This window comes from Lissotriton vulgaris, chromosome 12, assembly GCF_964263255.1.
Source record: "Lissotriton vulgaris chromosome 12, aLisVul1.2, whole genome shotgun sequence".
Lineage (NCBI taxonomy): Eukaryota > Metazoa > Chordata > Amphibia > Caudata > Salamandridae > Lissotriton > Lissotriton vulgaris.
The window spans coordinates 665,877,397-665,902,852 of record NC_141700.1 but is presented as its reverse complement, the minus strand read 5'-3'; the positions used below and the strand labels follow the sequence as shown (position 1 = coordinate 665,902,852).

General features: G+C 46.2%; 1 protein-coding gene across 2 annotated transcripts in view; it reads right to left on the bottom strand.

Moving 5' to 3' along the window:
* The window catches only part of LOC147677969 (hepatocyte nuclear factor 4-beta-like), a 365,167-nt gene that overhangs the window by 59,552 nt on the left and 280,159 nt on the right, over window positions 1–25,456 (bottom strand). For both annotated transcript variants that reach the window (XR_015302470.1, XM_086945850.1), the window contains exons 5-7: window positions 25,135–25,290; window positions 17,779–17,866; window positions 12,462–12,614 (exon numbers count right to left, since the gene is read on the bottom strand). Coding sequence is in view for 1 of the 2 variants with exons in the window: in XM_086945850.1 (XP_086801976.1) it covers window positions 12,462–12,614; window positions 17,779–17,866; window positions 25,135–25,290 (397 nt within the window). In the remaining variant the exon portion in view is untranslated. The remainder of the gene's footprint in view (window positions 1–12,461; window positions 12,615–17,778; window positions 17,867–25,134; window positions 25,291–25,456) is intronic.

Here is a 25,456-nt window from a genome sequence, read left to right as displayed (position 1 = left end):
CTATGGGAATTGCCCCTGCTTTAAGGAACTCACACATGAAAAATGCGTGAGATTCCATACGTTTAGCTTTCTTTTTTAAATTAAGCAATTTAAGCCATTCGCTGTTAGAGCTAGGTAAGGGGTTGGTACTAGTAGTACTACTACCTGTGATTTGACCTACCATGTTGGCATAGTCCTCATCTGAGAATCCAAAAGTTTCTAAATTGTCCATGATTGCAGAAAAGTAATTGGAGGGAGCCTATTAGGTTAGGTGCAGGATGAAAAATTATGTACGAAGTCAGTTTCTGTGAAATGTGGAAGCAGGGTTAGAGATAGTGTAGGTAAGAAGAGTAGGTGGGAGCCGACATGTGTAGTTGACTAGTTCACAGGTTAAGCCCCAAGCACGAAGTAGATTCAATCACTCAAAAACCCTACAGTAAAAACTGTGGAGAAAAAGCTAGGGAAAAAGGGTACTCCCTAAAGTTATGTCAGGTCTAGAGGAGGGAGTAACAAACCAACAGTAAAAAGGGGGGAACCTCTATTAAGACCTATATTTCTTCATACATGAGCATTAAAGTCACTTCAAAGTTACATACAAGATGCTACAAGAAACATGAAAACATTCACTTAGACTTAGTATTGATATTTTATTTCTTTCATTTAATAGAGGTTCCCCCCCTCGACACAGTGTTTGGGTACAGGGGTAGTAACCCACCCCAATAAAATACCATTCTTATAGTCTGTAACCATACTAGTAGCACCTAAAAAGTCTACTTGGTATTTTTAATATTTGAAATCCCCGTTAGAACCAGGAATAATATCCAAGGAAGAATATCTAAAGTTTTCCTTGGGATATGTTCGAGCTCACCCTGGTTTTTACAGACAAGGGTGTGACCCGATGATAAAGCATGACACCAATAGTGTGAGGGTCCATAAAATAAGCATAATTGTATCTCTTTGGGGTAGGATGTGAAAGCTTGATTACGGCACAGATTAAGGGGTGGTTGGATATCTTTTTGTAAAGTGGAGTTGTTATTTAGGCTAGGACACTTATTGAAACAAGTATGGGGTTATAGCCCTCCTGCTCAATTTAGCATGTATTTTCTGTACACCAGAAACCATTTGAAGGGATGAAAGTGATTGTGATTGTGGTTGTGGCAGACGAGCTGGCATCCGTTAAGAAGAAAATGTAGCTCCGTTCAGTCACTGTCCAGGACATGTTTAAATTCTGATTACACATCTGAAGTTTTTTGTTAATTAGGTTGAGATATAGCTCGGAGGGTTCATACGTAAACACTAACCTTCACAACTGAACTAGGTATCAGAAGATGCATGTTTACCTTCATCTGCCTCTTGTTTCTTCTCATATCTTCGACTATTATTAGATCTGTATACTTTCTACTCACTTATTCGCGTATGGTCTCGGACTGGACATTTCACACGTAAAAGATTGACATGACTTCTGAAATGGGGCGGACAATTTACCAATATGTTTTCTCATAACTGATGTTAGACTTTTCTGCCATAGTGTGGTCTTCCCACTAACCTTTTGCCTTCCTACTCCACTTTCCTGAATCTGTTTTTGCTAGTATTAGGACTCTGCACACTTTGTCACTCCTATCCAGTGCTAAAGTGCTTGTGTTTTATCCTCTAAATAGGGTGATATTGGCTTATCCCCAAATGCCATATTTAATTTACTTAAAATCACTAGAAAAGTGGCACTACATGAGCCCAGGCCTGCTCATTAAATGTTACTAGTGTGCCACCCACTTAAGTATCTCTTTCAACATCTCTCAGGCCTGCCACTGCATAGCATGTGCAGTTTAAACTGCCATTTCGACATAGCAAAATAAACCTTTGCTAAGCCCAAACCTTCCCTTTTAAAACATTTAAGTCACTTCTAGGGGAGGCCCTGGAGAGCCCATAAGGAAGGGTGCAATGTATTTAAAAAGCAGGACATGTACTTGTACCGTTTATCTGTCCTGATAGTGAAAACGTCTTAAATTTGCTTTTCACTAATGCAAGGCCTATATCTCCCATAGTATAACATTGGGATTACCTTATTATATTTTATAAATGTAATTTCCAAATGAGAAGATATTTATGATTCAAATTTGTTGTCTCTGGAATACTAATTTAAAATTAAAATTTTTGGTGAAGTTGAATTTAAAATTATAATTCTGAAAATGCCACTTTTAGAAAGTTGGCATTTTCTTCCCTTAGCAATTTTGTGGATGCAGCCTGTCTCTGGTACACGGCTGGGGTTAGTTCGCAGTTGGGCTTTGTTTATTACTCCTTGAAAACCACACACAATGGCAGCTTTGGTGTGACTGAATGGGCCACAACTGGGAAGATGGGGATGTAGAGCTGGTCTCAACGTCACTCACCCTCAAATAGCCTGTGTCCTGTCTCCACACCCTCTGTAGATAGTTTAGAGCTAGAGCAGGCAAGGTAGGGTATCTGTGCATTTAAAAGGCATGCCTCTAGAAGCTGGTCCCCACTTCAGATTCACAGCTGTGTATAAAAGAAGGACCTCATACACCACCATTTCTGTACACTTTGGACATGTGGATACTTTGCAAGAAAGAAGGTCTCTTGTGCTGCTGAAGGGCTGTCACTCTGTTGGACTGCACTCTGCTATACTCCTGTTTTGCTGTGCAGACCTTTGGCCTTCCTGCCTGGGTGAGAAGGACTGGACAGGCATCTCTTGAACTCAGAACACAAAGTGACTCCAAGTGGGCTGGCCTTCTGATTGGTAGTCTTAGGGACATAATAAGCTTCTTGCTCTTGGACTTTGAAATCTGTGACTCTACTCTATCAAGCAGTGCCACCCCAGTCCTGGACTCTTGGAAGTGGGCCTAAGGTGATTGCCAGTGGAACCAACACATCCTCTTTGCTGAGCGGCGCATCCCTGAGCAGAACTGATGCATCTCAGTGGCTGAGCAGTACATCCCCCAGCAGATCCGACACACCGCCCATGCTGCATGGATTGGACCAGCTGCAAAGACCTGTATCGCCCTCTGCAGTTCTTTGAACTGAGGCATCCGCAGCACAGGTCCTTTCATCTCTCGATGACAGCAGACTCAATGACAATGCCAGACTCCTCATCGTAGCCTTGCTTCTCTCTGAACTGATGCATCATCAGCTGCGTGTTGCATCTCTGATGCCAGACTTCATATCGCCGGTTCAGTTGACAGGATCATTGAGGACGACACAACAGGACCTCATGCCGCAGTCTCACCGCATCTTGGACCTGACAATCACTACGGTTGCAGGGCACCTCTTTCACAGGGATCCATGCAACGCTCCGCAACCAGGATTTAAGGTACTCTGTTCAGCGGTCTAACTGGATCCCTGTCACCAGCCCACACTCCATTGCAGTCGGCCGGAACTTGTGGCTTTGTCCTGGTCCGGCTCGACCAGATATCCCCAGAAGCACTTTAAGCTTTTTGGCACTATTTTCACTATAAACTTTAAAATTCAATATCTCCAGTTCCACTAATTAGATTTATGTTGTTCTGATCTTGTTTTATTTAATAAATATGACTCTATGTTACTAACTGTGTGCTCCTTATGTATTGTGTTTTCACTGTTTGAAGTGCTGCGCAAATACTTTACACATTGCCTCTGTATTAAGCCTGACAGCTCTGTGTCAAGCTACCTAGGAGGATGAGTGCAGGTTAATTTGGGGGTTGCTTGTGCCTTACCCTGACAAGAGTTGTGATTGCTGCTTGACCAGGGCTTACACCCAGTCAACCAACATCCCGATTTTTTTTACAACTGCTTAGTCATTTCTGCACAATCCCATGCCAATATTTTCTGATGAACGCAAGATTTCTCATAGCAGAGTCGGGTTCCATGTTGACGTCCCTGGGAACAAAATGGCTGCTTGTTTTATTTACCATAGGTAGAACAGCAACCTAATAATATTGATAATAACTGCTATATGTGTGCAGGGCCCGATTTACCATTTGGGCACTTTGACAGACTGCACGGTAGGGGCTGCTTTGAGGGCTAGATGTCCTGCCACAATCTAGTCATAATCATGCTTTGCTAATATATTTGAAAAACTGTGCTTTCATTTGCACCATAACGACCCATTCTTTTCTAAAAAAGGAGAACACAACTCTCTTTCCCATAGAGACAAGCATCTGACGGTGCTCATGTTTTTAACAACCTCAGAAGGATAACACGTGTGGACCTGTTGGGTTTCGAACCTGTAAACTTTCGCATGGACTGATCTTACTTCACCTTTTACTACATAAAGGTGATTTCAACCCTGTAACAGCTCAATAGATCTTTTCAGATTAAAGACTTTGACAAATCTATGTTTCTCACATAAAATAATCCAATAATATCTTCAAAAGAGCGAGGTGAAGACGTGCTCCCTTTATCATACATGTCCTCACACTCTTCTCTCAGTCTCGCTTTTGGTTTGATTTTAAGCTGCTACAAAGTGTTACACTGAGGCTGCTGGCTCACCTCACCTTGAGTATGGTCCAGGCATGGGTGATGTCAAAAAATATTAGTGCCTGATTAAATAACCTGGGTGTACATCTATGTTTATGGGGTGTATACGATTCTCTAGAAAACATGTATCTCAGACCAGGTTCCTGTTGGAAAGAAGGGATTTCCATCAGCCCTTGGCATAGTCTCCAAGTAACGCAATTGTTTTAGGACACGTCAATCTGCTTCTGCAAACATTGTGTTGCAGAATCTCAGACACATGTATCTTCCCCCAGGGTCTTCACCTACCACATGCCAGAAGTCAAGCTTACCATCACTGCATGAGTCAAATATTTAATTTAGCATAGTGTCATAAGATAAGGGAAGACCACAGAAAGTCGTGGAGCTAGATAACTATTATCCCAGGAATTAGGCTGATACTGTTGTCAGCTGTGTGTGAGCAACATGTCATACAAAAGGGTCCACTGGCACTGGATGTGATGGCGAGGATGAAAATCTGGTAGCCTAGTTTTTGGCCTGCAACAATGCCATGAGTGCTGGGGACGACAAGGGCACAGACACCACTGACTTCTCTATGAGTGATACTTTGCCTGAAGAACTTGGTGCACGGTATAGACCGTGGCAGAAGAGGACGTAATGAACATACCGAAACGGCATAGACACGGAAACAGTTTTGTAGAATAGTGATTGGCTCTCAGACACACCAAGATCCTCTTTGATACATTTTGAGTGATTTGACTGAGTGTACCCACAATCTGTGCTGATTGCATTGATGATACATAGCAAACCTGAACGCCAATTGTAATATAGATGCAAACACTAACTCCCATGATTCTGCTAGAGGGAGTGTGTTTAACGCTCCAAAAGCAGTAAAACACATATGAGCATATTTATGAGTGTCATGCAGTGCAGGGGGTATATTTATGAGTGGCATGCAGTGCAGGGGGAATGTTTATGAGTGGCATGCAGTGCAGGGGTATATTTATGAGTGGCATGCAGTGCAGGGGGAATGTTTATGAGTGGCATGCAGTGCAGGGGGTATATTTATGAGTGGCATGCAGTGCAGTGCAACCAGTCATCTTACTGCACTGCATAACAGGGAAAGGCAAGGAGTGTGGCACATTTAAACGAATACAGTTCATTTCTGCCTTTTCCCATGAGCTGGTGCTTTGGCTGCCTAGTGCCAATGCAGGCACCCTTGTACAATAGTACAAGGGTGCTTGCATTTTGAGGTGGATTGTTTTTGTGCAGGAACAAGCACCTTCCTACATAACAAACAATCACCTGAGGTGTTTTCCTCTTTCTATGTGTGCTGCATTCTGAGGCACACAAAGAACTATAAAAAACAAGGAGAGATAAACATATTTCTACTTGTCATGCCTCGCCTGGTGAGGCGTAGGTTATTGGCGCATTCCCAGGTCTACCATTCTGGTAAATCTGAAAATGCTTCAAAAGCCATGGATGGCACTTGGGAACACCCACGCAATACCCATGTTGCAACTCCCTGCACAGAGTAAGGCAACGCATTCATTTGCTCTGCCCTGCTTTACTCAGGATTTCTGAAGCCACTCGGCCCGCATGGAGGCCTTGCACGGATTGATAAATCGAATTTTTGAGTTGTGTCGCTCTTGCACCATGATGCTGCGCACTTGAAGTGGGCAAGCCACTCCTCCTTTGCCCTACTCTGACAGCAGAGCAGCCCCGCCCGCACGCAAAGCAGCTGGAAACAATAAAATGATAATAACAAGTAATTATGATTTTCTTTTTCCTTTCCTCACACTGCTTAAAAGCAAAGGGACGATGCTCCTCCGCCTTAGCGGACGAGCCGCCACTGTTTCTGGGGCCATCCAGTCTTCAACTAGTAACCAATCACAATTTCAGGGATTCCTGGAGAGTCTGGAAAGCATCTTCAGCGGAGCGGAGTTGACCACTTTTCCATTTGACAAACCCTCCTTACTGTGCTCCCCTTCCCCATGATCAAATTTACAAACTAGGACAATTGCACGTGCATATCCATTAAAAAAATTACAATGTATTCCAACGCATATTAAGTCAGTGAGTGACCTACACATACATACAAGCCAGTCTGCGTGCTTTCATTTCGAACGTTACTCTTTCTGCCAGTAGATGGCGCCTAGAGACTGGTTCATAAATTAATATATTCTATTTGAGGCCGCCGTCCTAAATTTAGTAGTCTGTTTAAAAAATACCGCTTCCCATGGATATACTACCTTAGTGAAAGGTATGTTTGCTTGATCAATCAAGTGCTGTTTCCATAAACCAAATGACAGCGGTTAAATATACTAACTAGAGACCGTCTGTGTAGAGAGGCAGACTACCGCAATAAAATGACACACTTCACCAATATTTGAGGATTGTGAATAGTGGGGTCGTGAGCTCTTTATTTATTACTGTGATGACGGCACATTTCGTCATCATGCGTGCCTGTCTGTAATCTTTCACGCAAGTGCAGGGAGGCGCACTCCAAATTGTTACGTATGAGGTCATAACAGTGAAATCTGATGCAATGTGGTAAGTTTTTGTGCTTTGATATTAATAAATGATAAAGCACATAGATACAAAAAAAAGTGTATATAAGTATTGGAGTGGTCCTTTTATACAATGAAAAACAGGGGCCCAGTTTTAGAATGACTTTGCATCGGTTTTCAATTCCTTTTTTAAACGCCGACCCTAAATCTATTGATGGGATTTTCAACCCAACATAAATCATGACTTGGGTTGGATTGTAATCCAAAGTAACAAGATGCAGCACAATGCACTATTGTGTGTCAAGGGGCATTTCATGGATGGAACACGGACATTACCCATGCAAAAACATTGGATTTTGACGAAAATCACTGTCTACAAAGAATTATAGATTTGAGCCAAAATCCTGCACTTCAGAGGTGTAACGAGCACAAATGTGTTTGTTTCAACTCGATTTTCCCTCTTTAAATGTACACTGAATTCCACAGGACACCCACAAAGAGAAAAATGCCTTAAAGTGTAGTTACTATACAGGAAGGAACCCTTTCCTGCACAAAAACTATGCTAACCACAACACATACACTCTTGTACTATGGCGCAAGATTGACTGCATTGATGCATGGGTGCCAAAGGTACGTATGTGCAGGGAAAATGCAGAACTACCCACTTATATGTAGATATAGCGCAGTTCTGCGCGCTCCCATTCAGACAATTCAGCGCAGCAACTTCACTTGCTGGGCTGCGTTGCACGAACTCTTTGTAAATCAGTTGCAGGATCTTGTTCTGGGGCATGACTGGTTGATGCACCAAACATATTTCATTTAGGTTGTTTTAATATAGCGCATTGTAGATCCCATCGGAGTGGTGGTGAACTTTGCAGCAGGAGACACACATTAGGCCACACCCCATAAAATAAAACAGGAGCTCTCCTCTAGTTTCTTTCAGCTGCAGTCTTGTTGTCTTTCTCTGGCAGAGAAGAAATCAAGTTTCTAAAATCATTCTGATTCAAGTGTTTGATGTCTCTGGAAATTCATATGGGTTCAAGAGGTTCTATGATGAAGGAGGAGTAATAAACATGCGGAAAAGGAGCAAGTGGGGATCAGACCAGTCCTCCAGGAGTGGTTCTGAGGTTTAACATCTTTATGGCAAGGAGAAGATCCTTTGTCATGAATAAGGGACTGGTAATCTCGAGGGGACCTCAAGGAATCCTGTAGAAGGGATTTATGTGCATTCAGTACAGCACCTATTATTAGCAAGCTGCTGAAGCAAGCTGAAGTCTCCGATGAATGTTCTCCCTAGAAAAGGTAGACACTGGTCAATGGGAAACTTAATTAGGTCGTCAGTAAAACTGTTTTCCTAGAGGGGAAGGTGATAAATTAAGGTACCTTTTTGGAAATCATGCCGAACTCAGTAGTAAACAAATAATAAATATACATACATACAGGTGGAGATAGTGACGGGGACTATACAAGTGATTAGGTCACGCTAAGGTCGAGTTGTTAACCATATGTTACCGCCCGCCAAGGGCTATTAAAGAAAGTCACACTATTGTGAGCTTAAGATATTTGACGACCTTTGGCGCGTCTGAGTGAGTCGGAATGATAGAGCCACGCCTTTGATACGTACAGCATCACTTACTGACGTGGGCAATTATTTACCCACTGACCATGATATACCAGTGTACCCCTGTGTCCTTTTCGTCCTGAAGAAGACCCCTTTGTAAGGTGTGATTTGCACCTACTGCTGTAGTCTTGGGGTCGAAACGTCGACGGCTACTTTTCTACACTAGCAGACGCCACCAGTATATTGAATATTAATTATCAGCGTCAGATGCATGTTGTTATACTAATTGTTCGGATATTAGTTATCCTATTTATTGGCTCAGGGACCTGAAGCCAGTTGTATTTTTGAACTGCAAATTGTGAATATATTGTTATTGCACTTCACCCACTTTGCACATTTCCTCCCTTCACTAACACTCCATTTTCACCTTTCCCCCTTTCTACTCTGGGGGACTGTGATGACATTGTTATTATTGCTTACAATGCATTTTGAAAGACAAGCCCATTGTGATGAAATAACAGAGCGCCTTATTAATTTTTGAATTGTGTTTTTGATTTAGTGAAACAATAATTGTATGTATATTTATTATTTGTTTACGGGGACCCTTTGTATTATATTATATAGCACCCAGGTCCCTAGTGACTTATTTGGGTAAAACCCCCCTCTTATACTTAAGAACTCAGTAGTAAGACATTGAAAACAGGAGAAACTTTGTGTCCACATAATTTTACATGGGAGGTTTTCTTTTCAGATGATTGCTGAACCACCAACATGCTTAGAGTATCGGTCCTTGCATAGGACACTGTACCCTTCAGGCAGGAAAGTGTCAATTAATGAATCTAAAAACATTCCAATCGTCATATCTGTTCCTATTCACAGATGATCTTTTCCACACTTTGGAAAAGTGTCCTAACTGAAGTCACCTCCCTGTGTGAAAATGCAAATAAATGTGTGAGAAAGATGTGGACACTGGATATTTTCTTTAGAATTTGTCATCCGCTTCCCTAGGATGAAACTTCTAAGTCTATGGCCATGCACATGCTTTTAGCCACATTACTCAGAGTGTTTCTTCTTCTGTCCCCCACTGTTTGTACTGAAGCAGCAGACTATGCCATTGCACTGTAGCACGTGTGTGCCTCCAAGGAGCTACTTAGGAACTCTGGGTAGGTGAGGGTTTTGTACCCTCCATACACATTCTACCAATACAGGCACACACACAACCCGCCATAGCATTTATTTCTGCAGTGTACATTCAGTGTGAAGTGAGAACACAGTTGCTTGTGTAGTGTAGAGCTATGGATTACAAAAGACCAGGTATTTCTGTATTCACACTGTGTAACAGATGCATCCACCAATTGTGAATCTCACAATGAATGTTGACATTGGCACTGTTTCTCTATAAATGTGTACATCCATGCAGTTTTTATCACAATGATAAAGGGCTAATCCTTACTAGACTTCTGATCTTGACTAGTTCAGAATATTTTAACATACTTTACACACTTCTTTTTCAACACACCACAAATAGAAATCCCTATTTCAAGCAGTTATTGTTTACTACATTAACAGTGACTGATCCCTGGTTCTGACGAACGTCATATACCTTGTGTACAGACTTGAAGGGCTGGAACTTGCTGACTTGACCACTTTAGGATGATTATTCTCACTTCAGTCAGTTTTTAACCTTATCAACTGTAGGACTACAATAAAAAAAATGTGGCTTAACCGCAAAGTAATCGGAACCGTAATCAAGATCCCGACGCTCCCTTCCCTTTGAGTATACAATTGGACAGTGCGCCTCTATTTGGACAACATTTTAGACACTTAATTATTGTTTCCAGTTTTGTCCAGTCTTCTGCAAGGAGCTCCTGCTGAAATGGCTACCCTGGTTAAACAAGTCTTATCACTAGGCGGAGGAACTTTTACATTAATGATGCATGCCACCTTGGTGGGTAATGGTTCAAGCATCCATTTTAGAAAAAAGTGAATCTTACCCTACATCACTTTTCAAGTAAATTGCTATTATTGGTGTAATTAGTGAACTGTAGCAACTGACCTTATTTTTTTTATGGTTATGTTTGGAGGATATATTGCTGCTTCTTTAACTAAAATAGACAACTACTCCATCTTCTGTTGTCTTTTAACCTCTGCAGAACAGCTCTAGTCCTTTACTTAGCAGAAATTTACCCCCATTAAACTGGGCATGAAATTGTGCTATGCTTTGAAGGACTTACATTGGAGAAAAATGAAGGAAGTAGTACTTACCATGAAATAAGACATTAATAGTAATGCTGTTGCATCCTAAAACCCCCCAAATATACCCTTAGTTTGCACGTGCAAGAAAACAAGGTGAATACATCTCTTCAGCTAAAACAAATCTCCCCAATTATTAAACACGCTCTAAACACACAACTTAGGGACTAAGAGTACTCTCATGCATGCGTTTTACAGATATTGCAATGAAATGTCACTTCTCTTCAATCTGGCAAAAGGTCCACTCTCCCCTCCTGTGCCCTCTGATGCATTTCCCAGAGACCTCAAAGTATACCAGGACTTGTCAAATGCATTAGACAATGTATACAGCTTTCTGAAGCATCAGACAGAAGGATGTCCATCATAGCAAACGGAATGTAGGGGCATATTACCAACAACTAGCGATAATTTTTGTCTCTAACTTGTTTAGAGACAAAACTTATCGCCGCACATCGGCGATTTTTATCGCAGATAAACCTTGCTATTAGCAAGGTTTATCGCAAATGCGATAAAAAACGGCCGCAATGCATGAATATCGCTGAAAAGTCCGCGATATTCATGCATTATCGAGCAAATGCTCTTAGCCATGTTATCCACCTCCCATTGGATAACATGGCTAAGAACTGCTCAGGGCAGGTGTTAGCTTTTGGAGATATTTGCGCTTAGCGCGAATATCTCCAAAAGTTGGTAATAGGAGATAGCGATGTTAGCGACTGTTTCCAGTCGCTAACATCTTGGCACGCCCACTTTGCATGTCATTAGTGATAAATATCACTGACATGCAAAGCGGGGCCCAAGATGGTCGCTATCTCCTATTAGCTGTCACTAACTGGTGTTAGCGACAGCTTGGTAATAGGGAGATAATTTTATCTCCGCTTTCTTGGCTTTTAAAGCCAAAAAAGCGGAGATAAACCCCCTTGATAATATGCCCCGTAGTTCTTTGAGTGTGTAAATTTATAAAAGTGGGCAAACTGTTACATTGACTTGGGGACCACACATTCTTGATCCATCCCTGCTTTGCCCTATGCCAGGTGTGGTTATCTGAGGAACCTGACTTATACTTTAGAATAAGGTACCTGTAGTTTTGTTTCGTACATTATAAAGTTTAGGGCTCTCGGTACCAAAATGCACAGTAAAAGCTAGGCTGAGCGGTAAGCCAAAACCTTGATTGTGTTGTCCACTGGGAATTACCTGAAATGCAACCAAACTAAAGGCCAACTAATCAACCACTGGGCACTAGGTAAATGCATCTTAAATAAACAGTATTCCAGAGAGGTGTAAATAGTTTGTGATTCTAAAGTTGTCTTCTGGGGCAATTCTTTGCCTCCTCATTTTTCATAGCTTGAACTTAGTTACTTATTCTTTTATGCTTTGAGGCACCTTAATGTGTATAATATACATTATGTTTCAGAAATTGCAAGAATACATTGAAATATTATTACATGTGGAAAGAAGAGCCAAACTGTGTTTATGTTGAACAGAATGGCCCCAGTAAAGATGTAAATAAGTTAAGTAATTGTCACAAAACTCCATGTTAAAATTAAAATTATTTCTGGATGTCGGGGTTGTTGTTTGTTTGACATGAATCACCTCTTAAAGGAAGAAATGCGCATCAGATGTGCAGAAATCCTAAATTTGGACCACAGTGTATTTACATAGATCAGGATGTGCTGACAGGCAAGCGATCAGTAAATCCAGAAATGGAATCCTACCTGGATCAAAGAATATGATCGCTTTTAGACAGGCGTGCTCATTGTCGTCAATCTGGATCTCTCTTAAGGGCTTCACTAGCTCATCCAGGATTCTGGTAGCAACGCGAGCAATGTCCAGCTCTGGACAGTTCATTGGGATAATGAAATCATTCCCTAAGGAAAATGAAAACCACTTGAATTTTCCAGGTATATAGATGCATGCAAAGATTGCTCCTACTTCTAGCTAGAGGATATAAAGAAATAACACACAAAAAGGGGGAAAACTAAATTGACGAAGGTGTGAATAGCAGAGTAAAACACTGAAGAGATGTTTGGCTTTAAGAAACAAAAATAATCACACTTAAAAGTGTGTCACAGTTCTGTTTTGGAAATAGCTATTGTACGACCACAAACTACCAAGTGCATCATGTTGAGAAGGCCCACATTTTACACAGCAGACACCTGAAAAACATTCACACCACCATATGGACGTACACACACGTCAATCAATCAATCAATCAATCAATCATAGGCATTTATATCGCGCACTACTTACCCGGAGGGTCTCAAGGCGCTTGGGGGGGGGGGGGTCCGCTACTGCTCGAACAGCCAGGTCTTGAGCTTTTTCCTGAAGGAGAGGTGGTCTTGGGTCAGGCATAGGTCGGTCGGGAGGGAGTTCCAAGTCTTGGCGGCCAGGTGGGAGAAGGACCTTCCTCCTGTTGTCGCTCTGCGGATGCGGGGGACGGCGGCGAGGGCATGACTGGTCGAGCGGAGGTGGCGTTTGGGAGCGTAGAAGTTGAGGCGGCTGTTGAGGTAGGTCGGGCCTTGGTTGTGTAGGGCTTTGTGTGCGTGGGTGAGGAGCCGGAAGGTGATTCTTTTGTTGATTGGGAGCCAGTGCAGGTCTCTCAGGTGTCTGGAGATGTGGCTTCGTCTGGGGACGTCGAGGATGAGTCTCGCCGAGGTGTTCTGGATCCGCTGGAGTCTCTTCTGGAGCTTGGCGGTGGTTCCGGCGTAGAGGGCGTTGCCGTAGTCCAGTCGGCTGGTGACGAGGGCCTGGGTGACCGTCTTCCTGGTCTCGGTGGGGATCCACCGGAAGATCTTACGTAGCATGCGCAGGATGTTGAAACAGGACAAGGAGACGGCGTTGACTTGTCTGGTCATGGAGAGGGAGGAGTCCAGGATGAAGCCCAGGTTGCGTGCGTGGTCTGTCGGTTTGGGTGCGTTGCCCAGGGCGGGGGGCCACCAGGAGTCATCCCAGGCGGAGGTTGAGGAGCCCAGGATGAGGACTTCCGTCTTGTCTGTGTTCAGTTTCAGGCGGCTGGTCGTCATCCACTCGACCACGTCTTTCATCCCTTCGTGTAGGTTGGCTCTGGCGGTGGCGGGGTCGTTGGTCAGGGAGAGGAACAGCTGGGTGTCATCGGCGTAGGAGATGATGTTCAGGTTGTGTTGGCGTGCGATGGCTGCAAGGGGGCTCATGTAGACATTGAAGAGGGTGGGGCTGAGCGAGGATCCCTGAGGGATGCCGCAGATGACTTCCGTGCCTTCTGATCTGAATGGGGGCAGACGGACTCTCTGTGTCCTTCCGGCGAGGAAGGAGATGATCCATTCCAGTGCTTTCTCCTCGATTCCGACGTTGCTGAGGCGCTGCACTAGGGTGCGGTGGCAGACAGTGTCGAATGCCGCGGAGAGGTCCAGGAGGATGAGGGCCGCTGTTTCTCCCTTGTCCAGCAGGGTTCGGATGTCGTCGGTGGCAGCGATGAGGCCGGTCTCGGTGCTGTGGTTGGCCCGGAAGCCTGACTGAGATGGGTCGATGGATCCAGTCATCTCGAGGAAGGCTGCCAGTTGCTTGTTGACGGTCTTCTCGATGACTTTGGCTGGAAACGGGAGGAGCGAGATGGGGCGGTAGTTCTTGAGTTCGGTGGGGTCCGCCGTTGGTTTCTTTAGTTGAGCGCTGAGTTCGGCGTGCTTCCAGCTCTCAGGGAAGGTGGCGGTGTCGAAGGAGGTGTTGATAATGTCCCGCAGGTGGGGTGCGATGACAGCGTCGGCCTTGTTGAAGACGTGGTGAGGGCAGGGGTCGGTTGGAGATCCGGAGTGGATGGAGTTCATCGTGCGGATGGTGTCTTCGAGGTTGATCGGTGTCCAGGCGTTGAGGGTGGGGGTGGGGGGCGTTGGTGTGGTCGTGGGGAGCGTTGTTTGTGTGCTGAAGCTGTTGTGTATGTCAGCGATCTTGTTGTAGAAGTAGGAGGCGAGGGAGTTGCAGAGGTCTTGCGATGGGGTGATGTCGTTGGTTCCGGCGTTGGGGTTGGAGAGCTCTCTCACGATGTTGAAGAGTTCCTTGCTGTTGTGTGCGTTGTTGTCCAGCTGGTCCTTGAATGCTGTTTTCTTGGTGGCGTGGATCAGTTGATGGTGCTTTCGGGTGGCGAGCTTGAGGATGGTCATGTTGTCCGGTGTTGGGTCTCTTCTCCAGGCTTTCTCGAGGGCACTGCAGTACTTCTTGGAGCTCTTGAGTTCGTCGGTGAACCACGGGGCCTTCTTGCTTCCGGGTCTGCTGGGCGGGGTTCTCAGAGGGGCGAGTTCGTCCGCGCAGGTGTAGATCCATTTCGTGAGGTTGTCGGCGGCTTGGCTGGGGTTCGCTGAGCTGGCGGGAGGGTGCTGGCTCAGGGATGCGGCGAGTTGGTCGGCTGTGATCTTGTTCCAGCTTCTTCGTGCGGCCTGTTGCTGGTGGTGGTGGACCGTGGTTCTTCTGAAGGTGAAGTGGATGCAGCTGTGGTACGTCCAGTGGAGTCCAGTGGCGTGGCTGAAGGCGACGTCTTTGCTGGACGAGAAGACGGCGTCGAGTGTGTGTCCGGCGAGGTGGGTGGGGGTGGTCACCAGCTGCTTGAGTCCGAGGGTGGCGAGGTTGTCAAGCAGGGTGGTGGTGTTGCGGTCGTTGTTGTTCTCCAGGTGGAAGTTGATGTCCCCGAGGAGGATGTAGTCGGCGGAGGGGAGGGCGTGCGGGCTGATGAAGTCGGCGATATCTTCGCTGAATTGAGTGCGTGGTCCCGGGGGTCGGTAGATCAGGGTGCCCCTGAGGGTGGTCTTGGGGTCGGTGTGGATATGGAAGTGCAGGTGTTCGGCGGTTGTCAGGGTGTCGTCGGTGTTGGTCGAGATGCGAATGCTGTTCCTGTGGATGATGGCGATACCTCCTCCAGTCTGTTTGTCGCGGTCTTTCCGGATGATCTTGTAGCCCTCTGGGATGGCGATGGCGATGTTGGGCGCTGAGGATTCGTTCATCCAGGTTTCCGTGAGGAAGGCAACGTCAGGAGCTGTGGTGTCGAGGAGGTTCCAGAGTTGGACGGCGTGTCTGTGGACGGAGCGGGTGTTGAGCAGGATGCACTTGAGGTGGTTGCTGCTGGTGTTCGGCTTGGTGGGCGCTGGTGCAGTGCAGGTCCGGATGCAGGTGAACTTGCAGGACTGGCAGGTGAGGTGTCCGTGGGTGCGTCTCGGGGTGGCTCGGTAGCATCCAGGGGTTCGGCCGGTGTTGAGTGCGTTGAGGGTGGCGGCGTTGTACGTCCGGCAGGTGGGCAGGGGTCTGCGAGGGCCAGGGGTCCTGGCGCTGGGCGCGGTCCAGGCGCGGACGGGCGTAGACGGGCTTACCTTTGGCGCACCTTCGGCGCTCAATCGGTGCTCCCGCTGCGCGCGTCCGCTGCGCGGTCACTCTGGGGGCGTCATAAGAGGGGAGCCGGGAGGGAGGGTCTGCGGGGAGGCGGGGAGTGCGGGAACCAATCGGCGGGCGGTGGGCAGGGTCTCGTGGGAAACCGGCGGGAAAAGCCTGGGGGCTCGGCGGCGGTCCTGCGGTGGCTGGGGCGGCTCTGCGGCGGCCCTGCGGTGGCTGGGGCGGCGCTGGGGCGGCCCTGCGGTGGCTGGGGCAGCTCTGCGGTGGCCCTGCGGTGGCTGGGGCGGCTCTGCGGCGGCCCTGCAGCGGCTGGGGCGTCGTGCAGTGCGAGGCTCAGGCAGCAGGTAGGAGGAGCAGGAGGGGAGTGTGGGGGCGACCAGGCCAAGGGTGCAGTGGTCGCTCCTGGGCAGCGCTTTGGGTCCCCTTAAGAGGGGAGCCGGGAGGGAGGGTCTGCGGGGAGGCGGGGAGCGCGGGAACCAATCGGCGGGCGGGGGGCGGGTTCTCATGGGAAACCGGCGGGAAAAGCCTGAGGGGTCGGCGGCGGTCCTGCGGTGGCTGGGGCGGCGCTGGGGCGGCGCTGAGGTGGCCCTGCGGTGGCTGGGGCGGCTCTGCGGCGGCCCTGCAGTGGCTGGGGCGGCTCTGCGGCGGCCCTGCGGCGGCTGGGGCGTCGTGCAGTGCGAGGCTCAGGCAGCAGGTAGGAGGAGCAGGCGGGGGGTTTGGGGGCGACCAGGCCAAGGGCGCACGTTAGTATTTCCAGTGCCACTGATAGCGGATCTGTAAACAACTACAAGTAAGAGATGCTGTTTGAGAGGGTGTCGAAATCTCAATTAGAGCTAGTCCTGGGTTACATTGATCTGTTTTTTTCATTTCAAATTTAAATAGAAGGGCAACGAGAAAAAAGAAAAGACATTATGGAGTGTGATTTTGCAACTGGGTTAATTTGTGCAGGTCAGTGAAAAATAGGCTGCAGTAACTGGAATCCACTTTAACAGCTCAATGTATATAGAGGAGGATAGGACTATATGGAGTCTTTTACAGAACAGTGCATCTAAAAACAAATATGGTTGGGGCAGAGCTAGTGACATGCATGCCTACTTAATATTTAACCGGTGGTACCTCGTGTCTAAAAGTTATTCAAATATGCAAGCCTTTTGAGAAATCCCTATATTTCCCTATAGCATCTTCCACCATTGGTTGTCTTAAAGTAGAATACTCGAGGCATGCCTCTCCATTGATCCCGGTTCATCTTGACACAATGACAACCACTTTGAATTCAGACTACGGCTATTGCGGCCTAGAGTCAAAGTCAGTTTTTAATGTTGGTCCCTCATGTCGTCATAATACAATTAGATCAAGATTTGTAAAAAAAAAAAAATTTTAAACATGGAGCACTCCTTCCGAGCTATACACTGAGGATCTGGTACAACATCTCCAACTCCATCAGGACCATCCCCCCACTTCAATTTAGGAACGAGTTACAATACGGTTTTTTAAAGAACACTATCACAAAGCATTAACAGTCCACAAACCGCTACCTTTCTTATCACTTGAAGACTTTATGCTCATCTTTTAGCCTGTACAGCCCTCCGCTGCCTTTTGGCTAAGTTCACATTATAGAAATACCACATACATATATACATACACACAGACTACTGATTCTGAATCTAGGTTGTACTGCTTTACCTAGTAGCAGGAAATCCTGATAGGGAATTGAACGTTTCGCCACCCCGAGGAGAAGATGTTCACCGGCGTGGGCTCGCAATAATGCAACCTGTAATTACATCATGAGAAGAAGATTTAACTGCAGCCGGTCATAATATTGAGTAAAGGTCAACTCTTACCTGCCTTTTGAATTATCCCCAAAACCATAAAAAATGAGAATAAATGGAACTGTTTATTTATTTATTTATTTTTTTAATTTTATTTATGCAATTTTATATAGCGCGGACTTTACCCGAAGGTGTCGGAGCGCTTCACACTAGGAACAGAAATGATACAAACTGAGAACATTACACGAGCAACAGATTGCAGAGGCATACGTTACGTTACATACGGTAAAGTGATAATTGTGAGCAAACAAGAATACATGAGGTAGTAAAAATTTTGAGAAACCAAAAATACATAAGGTAGACAAGGTAATTGTGACACTTGTGAGCAAACAAGATACATGAGGTAGTAAAAATGTGGGCTACCAAAAATACATGAGGTAGTAGAAAGTGCACAGGAGGAAAAAGTGACAAGTGTGCAGGCTACAAGAGAAAATAGAGTATAATTTGCGGTATAATACTGCAATACATGTTAGACACTCAAGCACAAGAACAAACGATTACGTAGGCAGAAGTGGCACTTGTGCAAGTATCAAAGGTAAAAAACATGTGAGAGGAAGCAAACCGTGTGTTACAGGGGCAAAGTGGTGAGTGCAAGTTGCAAGAGGGTACCAAACACAAGTACATGGATAATACTGCAATAAAAGGCAAACACTCTAACCGCAAGAACACACTGGGAAGGCACTTCCATGGACATGAGAAGTAGAAATTTTCAGTAGTGGGAGATCTTCCTTCAGATAAAAGAGAGTTACTATTGGAGGTGTCTCTGGAGGAGGAGAGCTTTGAGGTCCCTTTTAAAGGCCTGGGAGGAGGCGGTGGTCCGGAGCTGAGGTGGGAATGAGTTCCAGATTCTCACTGCGTTGCCTGAAAAGGATTGGGCCATCGTTTTTTCCTTCTTGAAAGTGGGAGGTTCAAGCAGTAGATTCTCCGCATTGCGTGAAGGTCTAGAACCTCCAGAGAGTTTCAGTTTATTCGCCAGGTAGCGAGGAGAAGAGGAGTGCAGGGCTTTGTGGGTGATACAAGCGGTCTTGTAGATAGCTCTAGCCTCAAAGGGAAGCCAGCGGAGGGTAGATAACATCGGTGTGATGTGATCGCTTCTTTTGGCCCCATAAATGAAACGAGTTGCTGAGTGGAAAACAGACTTAAGTGGGGACAAGTGGGATTTGGGGAGGCCAGTAAGAAGAGAATTGCAGTAGTCGAGTCTGGAGAGGACCAGTGCTTGCACCAGGGTAATAAGGTCCCGCTCCGCGAAGAAGCGACGGATTCCCCAAAGAAGGCGCAGTTGGTATCGAGCTGATTTCGCAATGGAATTGATGTGGGGAATTAGATTGAGTTTTTTGTCTAGTATGACACCAAGGGATTTGGCGCTGCCGACAATGATGGGTTTATTGTTTAGTAGATTCATCTGATCCATCCATGATTGCACCGGGGGAGGAGAGAGTGAGGAGGAGAAGAGGAGGAATTCAGTTTTGGAGGGATTCAGAATCAGTTGATGAGTTGACATCCAGTTTTGAATGGAGTCGAGAGTGGAGCTTAGGATGGAGAGATCGTGAGTAGAGGCAATCTTGAGGTAGAGTTGTGTGTCGTCAGCATAAAGATGATAGTGAATCCCGGATTTACTTAGGAGATTTCCCAGTGGTTCTAAATAGAGATTGAACAGTGTGGGAGCAAGTATCGAGCCTTGGGGAACACCTTGACCTACCGCCACAGGAGGTGACAGACTGTTCGCTATTTTGATCATTTGGGATCTGCCAGAAAGGAAGGATGCAAACCATTTAAGCACAGTGCCCTCCATGCCCATTCTCTGTTGAAGAATATTGAGGAGGGTGTTGTGATTGACAGTGTCAAAGGCTGCGGAAAGGTCAAGGAGAATTAGAAGACAGGACCCCCCTGAATCGAGTATCCTCAACGCGTCATCAACCACTTGCAGTAGGGCTGTTTCAGTGCTGCAGTTTTGGATGAAGCCGGACTGACAGTGGTCTAGAAGATCATTGTCCTTGATATGACAGGAGAGTTGTTTTGCTACACATCTTTCTGTGATCTTCGCCAGAAAGGGAAGGTTAGTGATGGGGCGGAAGTTGTTGAGGTCATTCGCATCAGCAGTGGGTTTTTTCAGAAGAGGGGTGACCTGCCCAGTTTTGAAGGAGGCAGGAAGGGAGCCTTGCCAGAGGGAGAGGTTGATCAGAGTGGTCCAATAGGAGAGGGAATGGGTATAGAAGTCAATGGCAATGGCACTGGGGATAGGGTCAAGAGAATGGTTGGATGGCTTCGTTTCTCGTATGCACTTGAGAAGGGCATCTTCAGATATGGGGTCAAAGCTCTGCCAAATGGCTAAGGATTTGCGCTCCTCTGGAGGGGTAGGATAAGCGACCTGATCCACAAGTGATTTCACTTTTTCATCGAAGAAAATAGCAAAATCCGCTGCTCTCTTTGTAGAATCATCCACCTTGGAGGTTGGGGGAGAGCAGTTAGGCATTTTGATGAGATCGAATAGTTTTTTGGGTCTATTTTTGGCGGAGTCAAGGAGGGTTTTGAAGTGTGTCGCTTTCCCAAGGAAGATGTGCTTGTGGTACTTGGATCTTGCTGAGCGAAGCTTGGCCAAATTGTCGGAGGAGGGCACTTGTCTCCATTGTTTCTCCAGGGATCTTAGCTGCTTCCTTTCCTCATAAAGGGATTTGTTGAACCAAGGTGCTGAGGGAGTGGGCCTTAACCTTTTGCTTTTGAGTGGAGCGACTTTATTAATTTCAGCTGCAAGAACTATGAGGCTTTGAGAGGTGAGTTCGTCAACATCTAGGTTCGGGTCGAGCCTTGGAAGAGATAACAAAACTGATTCACAGAGGGGACCGACATCAATATTTTTAGCATCCCGGAACCATGAGATGGCCCTCTTTGGCTGGCCAAGAGTTATAGAGTGTGAAAGTTGAAGAGAGAATGGGATGAGGAGGTGGTCAGACCAATCTACATGAATTGGGGTAGTGGTAGAAAGCATGCCTGCTTTAGAAATAACAAGGTCCAGGATTGCGCCCTTAGAATGAGTTGATTCAGTGCAGTGTTGGATAAGATCGTTAGTAGAGAGGAAAGTGGCCAGTGAGTTCGCAGAGGAGTCTTGCGGTACTCCCCAGTGGAGATTGAAGTCACCCACGAAGGTCTGATTGTCACTTCGCGAGTATTGGTCGCTGATGAAGTCGGTGAGTTCATCCATAAACGAAGGGCCACTACGAGGCGGGCGGTAAATGACATGGAATCTGAGGGGTGAACGGTGTTGCAATTGAAGCTCAAGAGAAAGGCATTCAAAGGTTTTGGAGGAGCTGTTAGGAGAGGCCTTGAGTTGGAGGGTGTTTCTAAAGATGACTGCAACACCTCCCCCCGTGTTGGCAGTTCTGTCATTCCTAAGTAAAGAGTAGCCTGTGGGTAATAGGAGATCATATATAGAGTGAGATGTATCTTTGAACCAGGTCTCTGTGAGGAAGAGCATGTCAATATTATGAAGGGTGATGGTATCGGAGATTTCAAGTTTGTGTTTTACTGCAGATCTGCAGTTGTGAAGCATGCAGCGCAGCTCTGTCAAGATTGTTTTGGTGACGGGGGCACTAGGGCTCTGAAGGGTGATCGGGATATTGTACTTATGAGGGGGTGCTCGGGGGGGTTTAGGTGGATGCTTTGTTCTGACAGAGGTGATGATCGGAATGGCGTAGATAGTGGGGTTGCTAGGGTAAGCCGGTTGAGGAGGGGTGGCGTTCAAGGGCTTGAGTGAGTTAACAGAGTTTCCCGACGATAGGTTAAGCTTGGCTGTACTGGGGTGAGGGGGCGAGGTGCATCTCGTGGGAAGTTGGGAAGGAGTAGCGGTGCAAGAAGGGGTGACAATCTTAGAGCATAAAAGTGAAATGGCAGCTGTAAGCTGGGAGATGGAGGTGATAAGAGAGCCTAGCGTGTTTTCCAGTGAGAATGGGGCAGAGCACGGAAGGTTGGGTTGGGGAAGGTTGGGTGGCTCTATTGAAACACGGGGGGGTGGAGTGGGTGGTGGCAGGCAGGGAGAGGTGGCAGGAAAGGAGGTAATTTTGGGTTTGGGGTTCATAAGTGGGGAAGGGTGGTGGGTGAGAGCGGGAGTTAGTGAAACGGAGGTTAAGGGAGGGTTGTCCATGTTGGTGTTGCAAGAGGGAGAGGAATTAAGGACAAATTTAGGGGGAGAGGTGTGCGGAACACGGCGGTTGGGTAGAATGAGAGGGGAGGCCTGTGTGGCGTCATGAGACTGTAGGAGGTTTGGGAGGAAAAGAGGTGCGGTGGTTGTGGAGGACCTGTCAGCTAGGAGAGGTGGCTGTGAGGGAACGGGCATCAGGCAGAGTGAGGGGTGTTGGGAGAAAGGGGAGTTGAAGAGAGGAAGTGGTTCTGCTGGGCCCGAGGGAGGGAAGTGGAAGGGGTTACCGGGCGGGGAAGGGGAGTAGTGCAGCATTACTGGCGGAGTAGGAGGGAGGAGAGAGATGCGGTGGGATTGAGGAGAAGACGGGGTGGATAACGAGGGGAGGAGGGGGTAGGGGGGAGGGATGGAAGGGGTGAGGGGAGCATAAGGAAAGTACACTTGGGGAGAGGGACGGAGGAGAGGTGGGCTAAAAAGGGGGGTGATGGGAAGGAAAATGGGGGAGGAGAAGAGATTGGAGAAACGGGATGGTGCAGATGGGCCGAGGAGTGTATTGGCTTGTGGTAAGGTTGAAGTGATGTGTGAAGGGATATACTGTGAGGGGGGAGGAATAGGAGGGGAGGTCACAAGGGAGGGGGAGGGAAGGGGGCCGACCTGTGCTCCTCGAGGGAGCAGCCAATTGGAGTGAGGTGGGGTCTGCGGAGGAGAAAGGGAGTAATGGGTGGAGCTGGAAGGAGAGTGATGGGGAAATCCGGTTGCAGAGGAGGGGAGTAAGGAGGGGAAGAGGCAGTCAAAGAGCGAGAGGCAGTTGTCTGTGCCTTGGATCAGGACAGTACCGTTGTTATAGAGTGAGATAGTGAGGTTACCTTTGAAGCAGGCAGAGGGGGAAATTTTTAGTTTTTTCCCATGGGGGATAGAGGAGGAGGAGGTGACGTTGAGGGAGTAGTAAAAACTGTTGGACCAGGAGGGGATGTCATGAGTGAAGAAAATGAAATCATTTTTTAGCCTCCCAAAACGACTATTGTAAAATTGATCCACAAAAAGGGAATCTGGGAAACGTTCAATAGTGTTATGTTTCCATCGTTTAGTTGTGGCTTTAGACAGGCTAGGAGGATAAATGATTTTGTAGCAATTAGTTCCAGCCTTAACTCGGGGGGTGGCCATGATGGTGAAAAGTGGCGAAGGAGTGTGGGGGGGATAAGAGGAAGGTGTTACTGGGAAAGCGGTGGAGAAGAGAAATAGAAGGGCATAAAGGGGGCACATAGTCCGGACGTTAAGGTGAGGATATCAGAGCTAATGTGCCGTTTGGGACTAGCAAAGCCTAGGTGTGCAGACCAGGGAATATTCATACACAGTTAGTGTGAATAGAGAGACCTGTACCCTCTTCCCAGTTTTCCAAATAGGGAGCAGGAAGTTTCAGGGCAGATCCATAGAGGCGTGTGGAAGTATTTAAAAGAGAACTACTGTTACTACTTCCCATACTCATAAATGCTTTTGTGACTCAAAGGCAACACTGTGATCTTCTCTGCTAAGTGTGATTTATACAGCATTTGATATATGACATTCCAAACTCTAGACAGCAATAGTGCGTGACTTTCTATTTGCATCGAACAAACAACCTCAATCACTCAGTAACACAAAATTACGAAAACTTTAACTGAAGTGAATTGTAGTACAATCCATTCTCAAGATAATTTATATGCCACCTATACTGCTGTGACCTGACAGCAAGTGATTTCACCTTGGATCCAAGACACACACTAAAGTTTTGTATTTGGAGAGTTTCACACAGGAACAATCCTATTGTAGCTTATTGGTTCCAGGTAAAATGTGTAGACAGGGCGACCCTACATGTCATTTAGTCGACCAGACAGGTGTTTCTCGGAGATACTAAAAAAAAGAGTAATTTTTCGCTTACATACATTTCTCTTACACTTGAATATCAATGGCTATCCAATGCTTAATGTGTTATTAAATACATCTGTGGAAAAGTAACTGCATGTGTTTGTACTAAAACAGATACAGTTGGCTGGCAAACACAAACTGCTGACTAGGGCCAACACAGGCACCGTAGTACAAGGGTGCCTGCGTTACAGGTAGGGATGTCTTTTTTGCAGGTAAGAACACCTTCCTGCACAAAAACACTCTTTTGAGACTTTTTCATCCTTCTGAGCATAATGCAGAATGGAACACATGTGGAAATAGGAAAAAACAAGGTGTCATAAAGATATTTCTCCTTGTTACGCCTTCCCTGCGAAGGCGTAGCATTCTAACCCATTCCCAGGTCTACCAGTATTAGTACATCTGGAAATATAAATGACTGCACTGCAAGACATATCAAAACCTTTGAAAAGATTGCTGTTAGTCTGCTGTATCACTGACACACGTCTGGACATACTTCAAATATGATTAACCTCACTGTGTACTTATAAACACCTTTAAACTTCTCTTTAGAATCCCAAACACCTGCCCAAATGCAGCTAAACTTTGGCCCCACCCCAGTGCCATTCACACATGAGCCTATCATATGAACGGCTCCCCAGGCAAGCCCGCTTTGATCTCTATGACCATGCCAGCTGTGTGTTGGTCTAGTGCCAACAAATGAACAGTCATAGCGGGCCAGTAAGATGTTCCCTGGCACTTAAGATGTACATTGAACAAAGTGATGGTTAGAGACCAGGCCAATATCAACAGTTATAGTTACACATATGTGCTATCAGGTCCAGTGCTTCTAAGAGGTGACAAAAAAGGGAAAGAAATGGCTTTGATCAATGTATGTAGAGCACTTCAGCAGGCACAATTCTTATTTGCCTGATGCGTAATAAACTGTTGCACCATTCTGCCTGCTTTCTTGATAAAAGTGGTTCACTGGTGTCCAAAGAGGCAAACATTGTATCCCTTTCCCTCAAAGAATGTGTTTACATGTGCAGATAATGGGTAGGGTAGACTTGTGAATCATGGTTGTGTCTCACAAATTTTTTCAAGCTAAATCCTTCAATGGATTCTCTACATGTCAGTTTAGAGGCCACTATTAAGGCAGAGGATATTGTTCTACAGGAAGGAACATGGTTTCCTCACCTGGTCATCCAGAGGAAGCTCACAGAATGCTGGGATGTACTTTGCCCACTCCACCAAAACAAGGAGTTGTTGCTTCATGGATTCACACACGTCACCGATGGTGGCAATTTTCTTCATGGCCATCTCTGCACCATTAAGTGGACTCAAGGCTGAATACTGGAATAGAAAACAAAAACATTGTGACTGTGTCTTTGGCCAACTCCAGCTGCAGAAGACACTCCTGGTTTATCAAAAAGAAGAAGAATTTGTAGAAGATAAGTGAAGATCTAGAATCTAAACAAACACGAATGTTGCTGGTGTGCACAAACACCCTTCTGCCCAA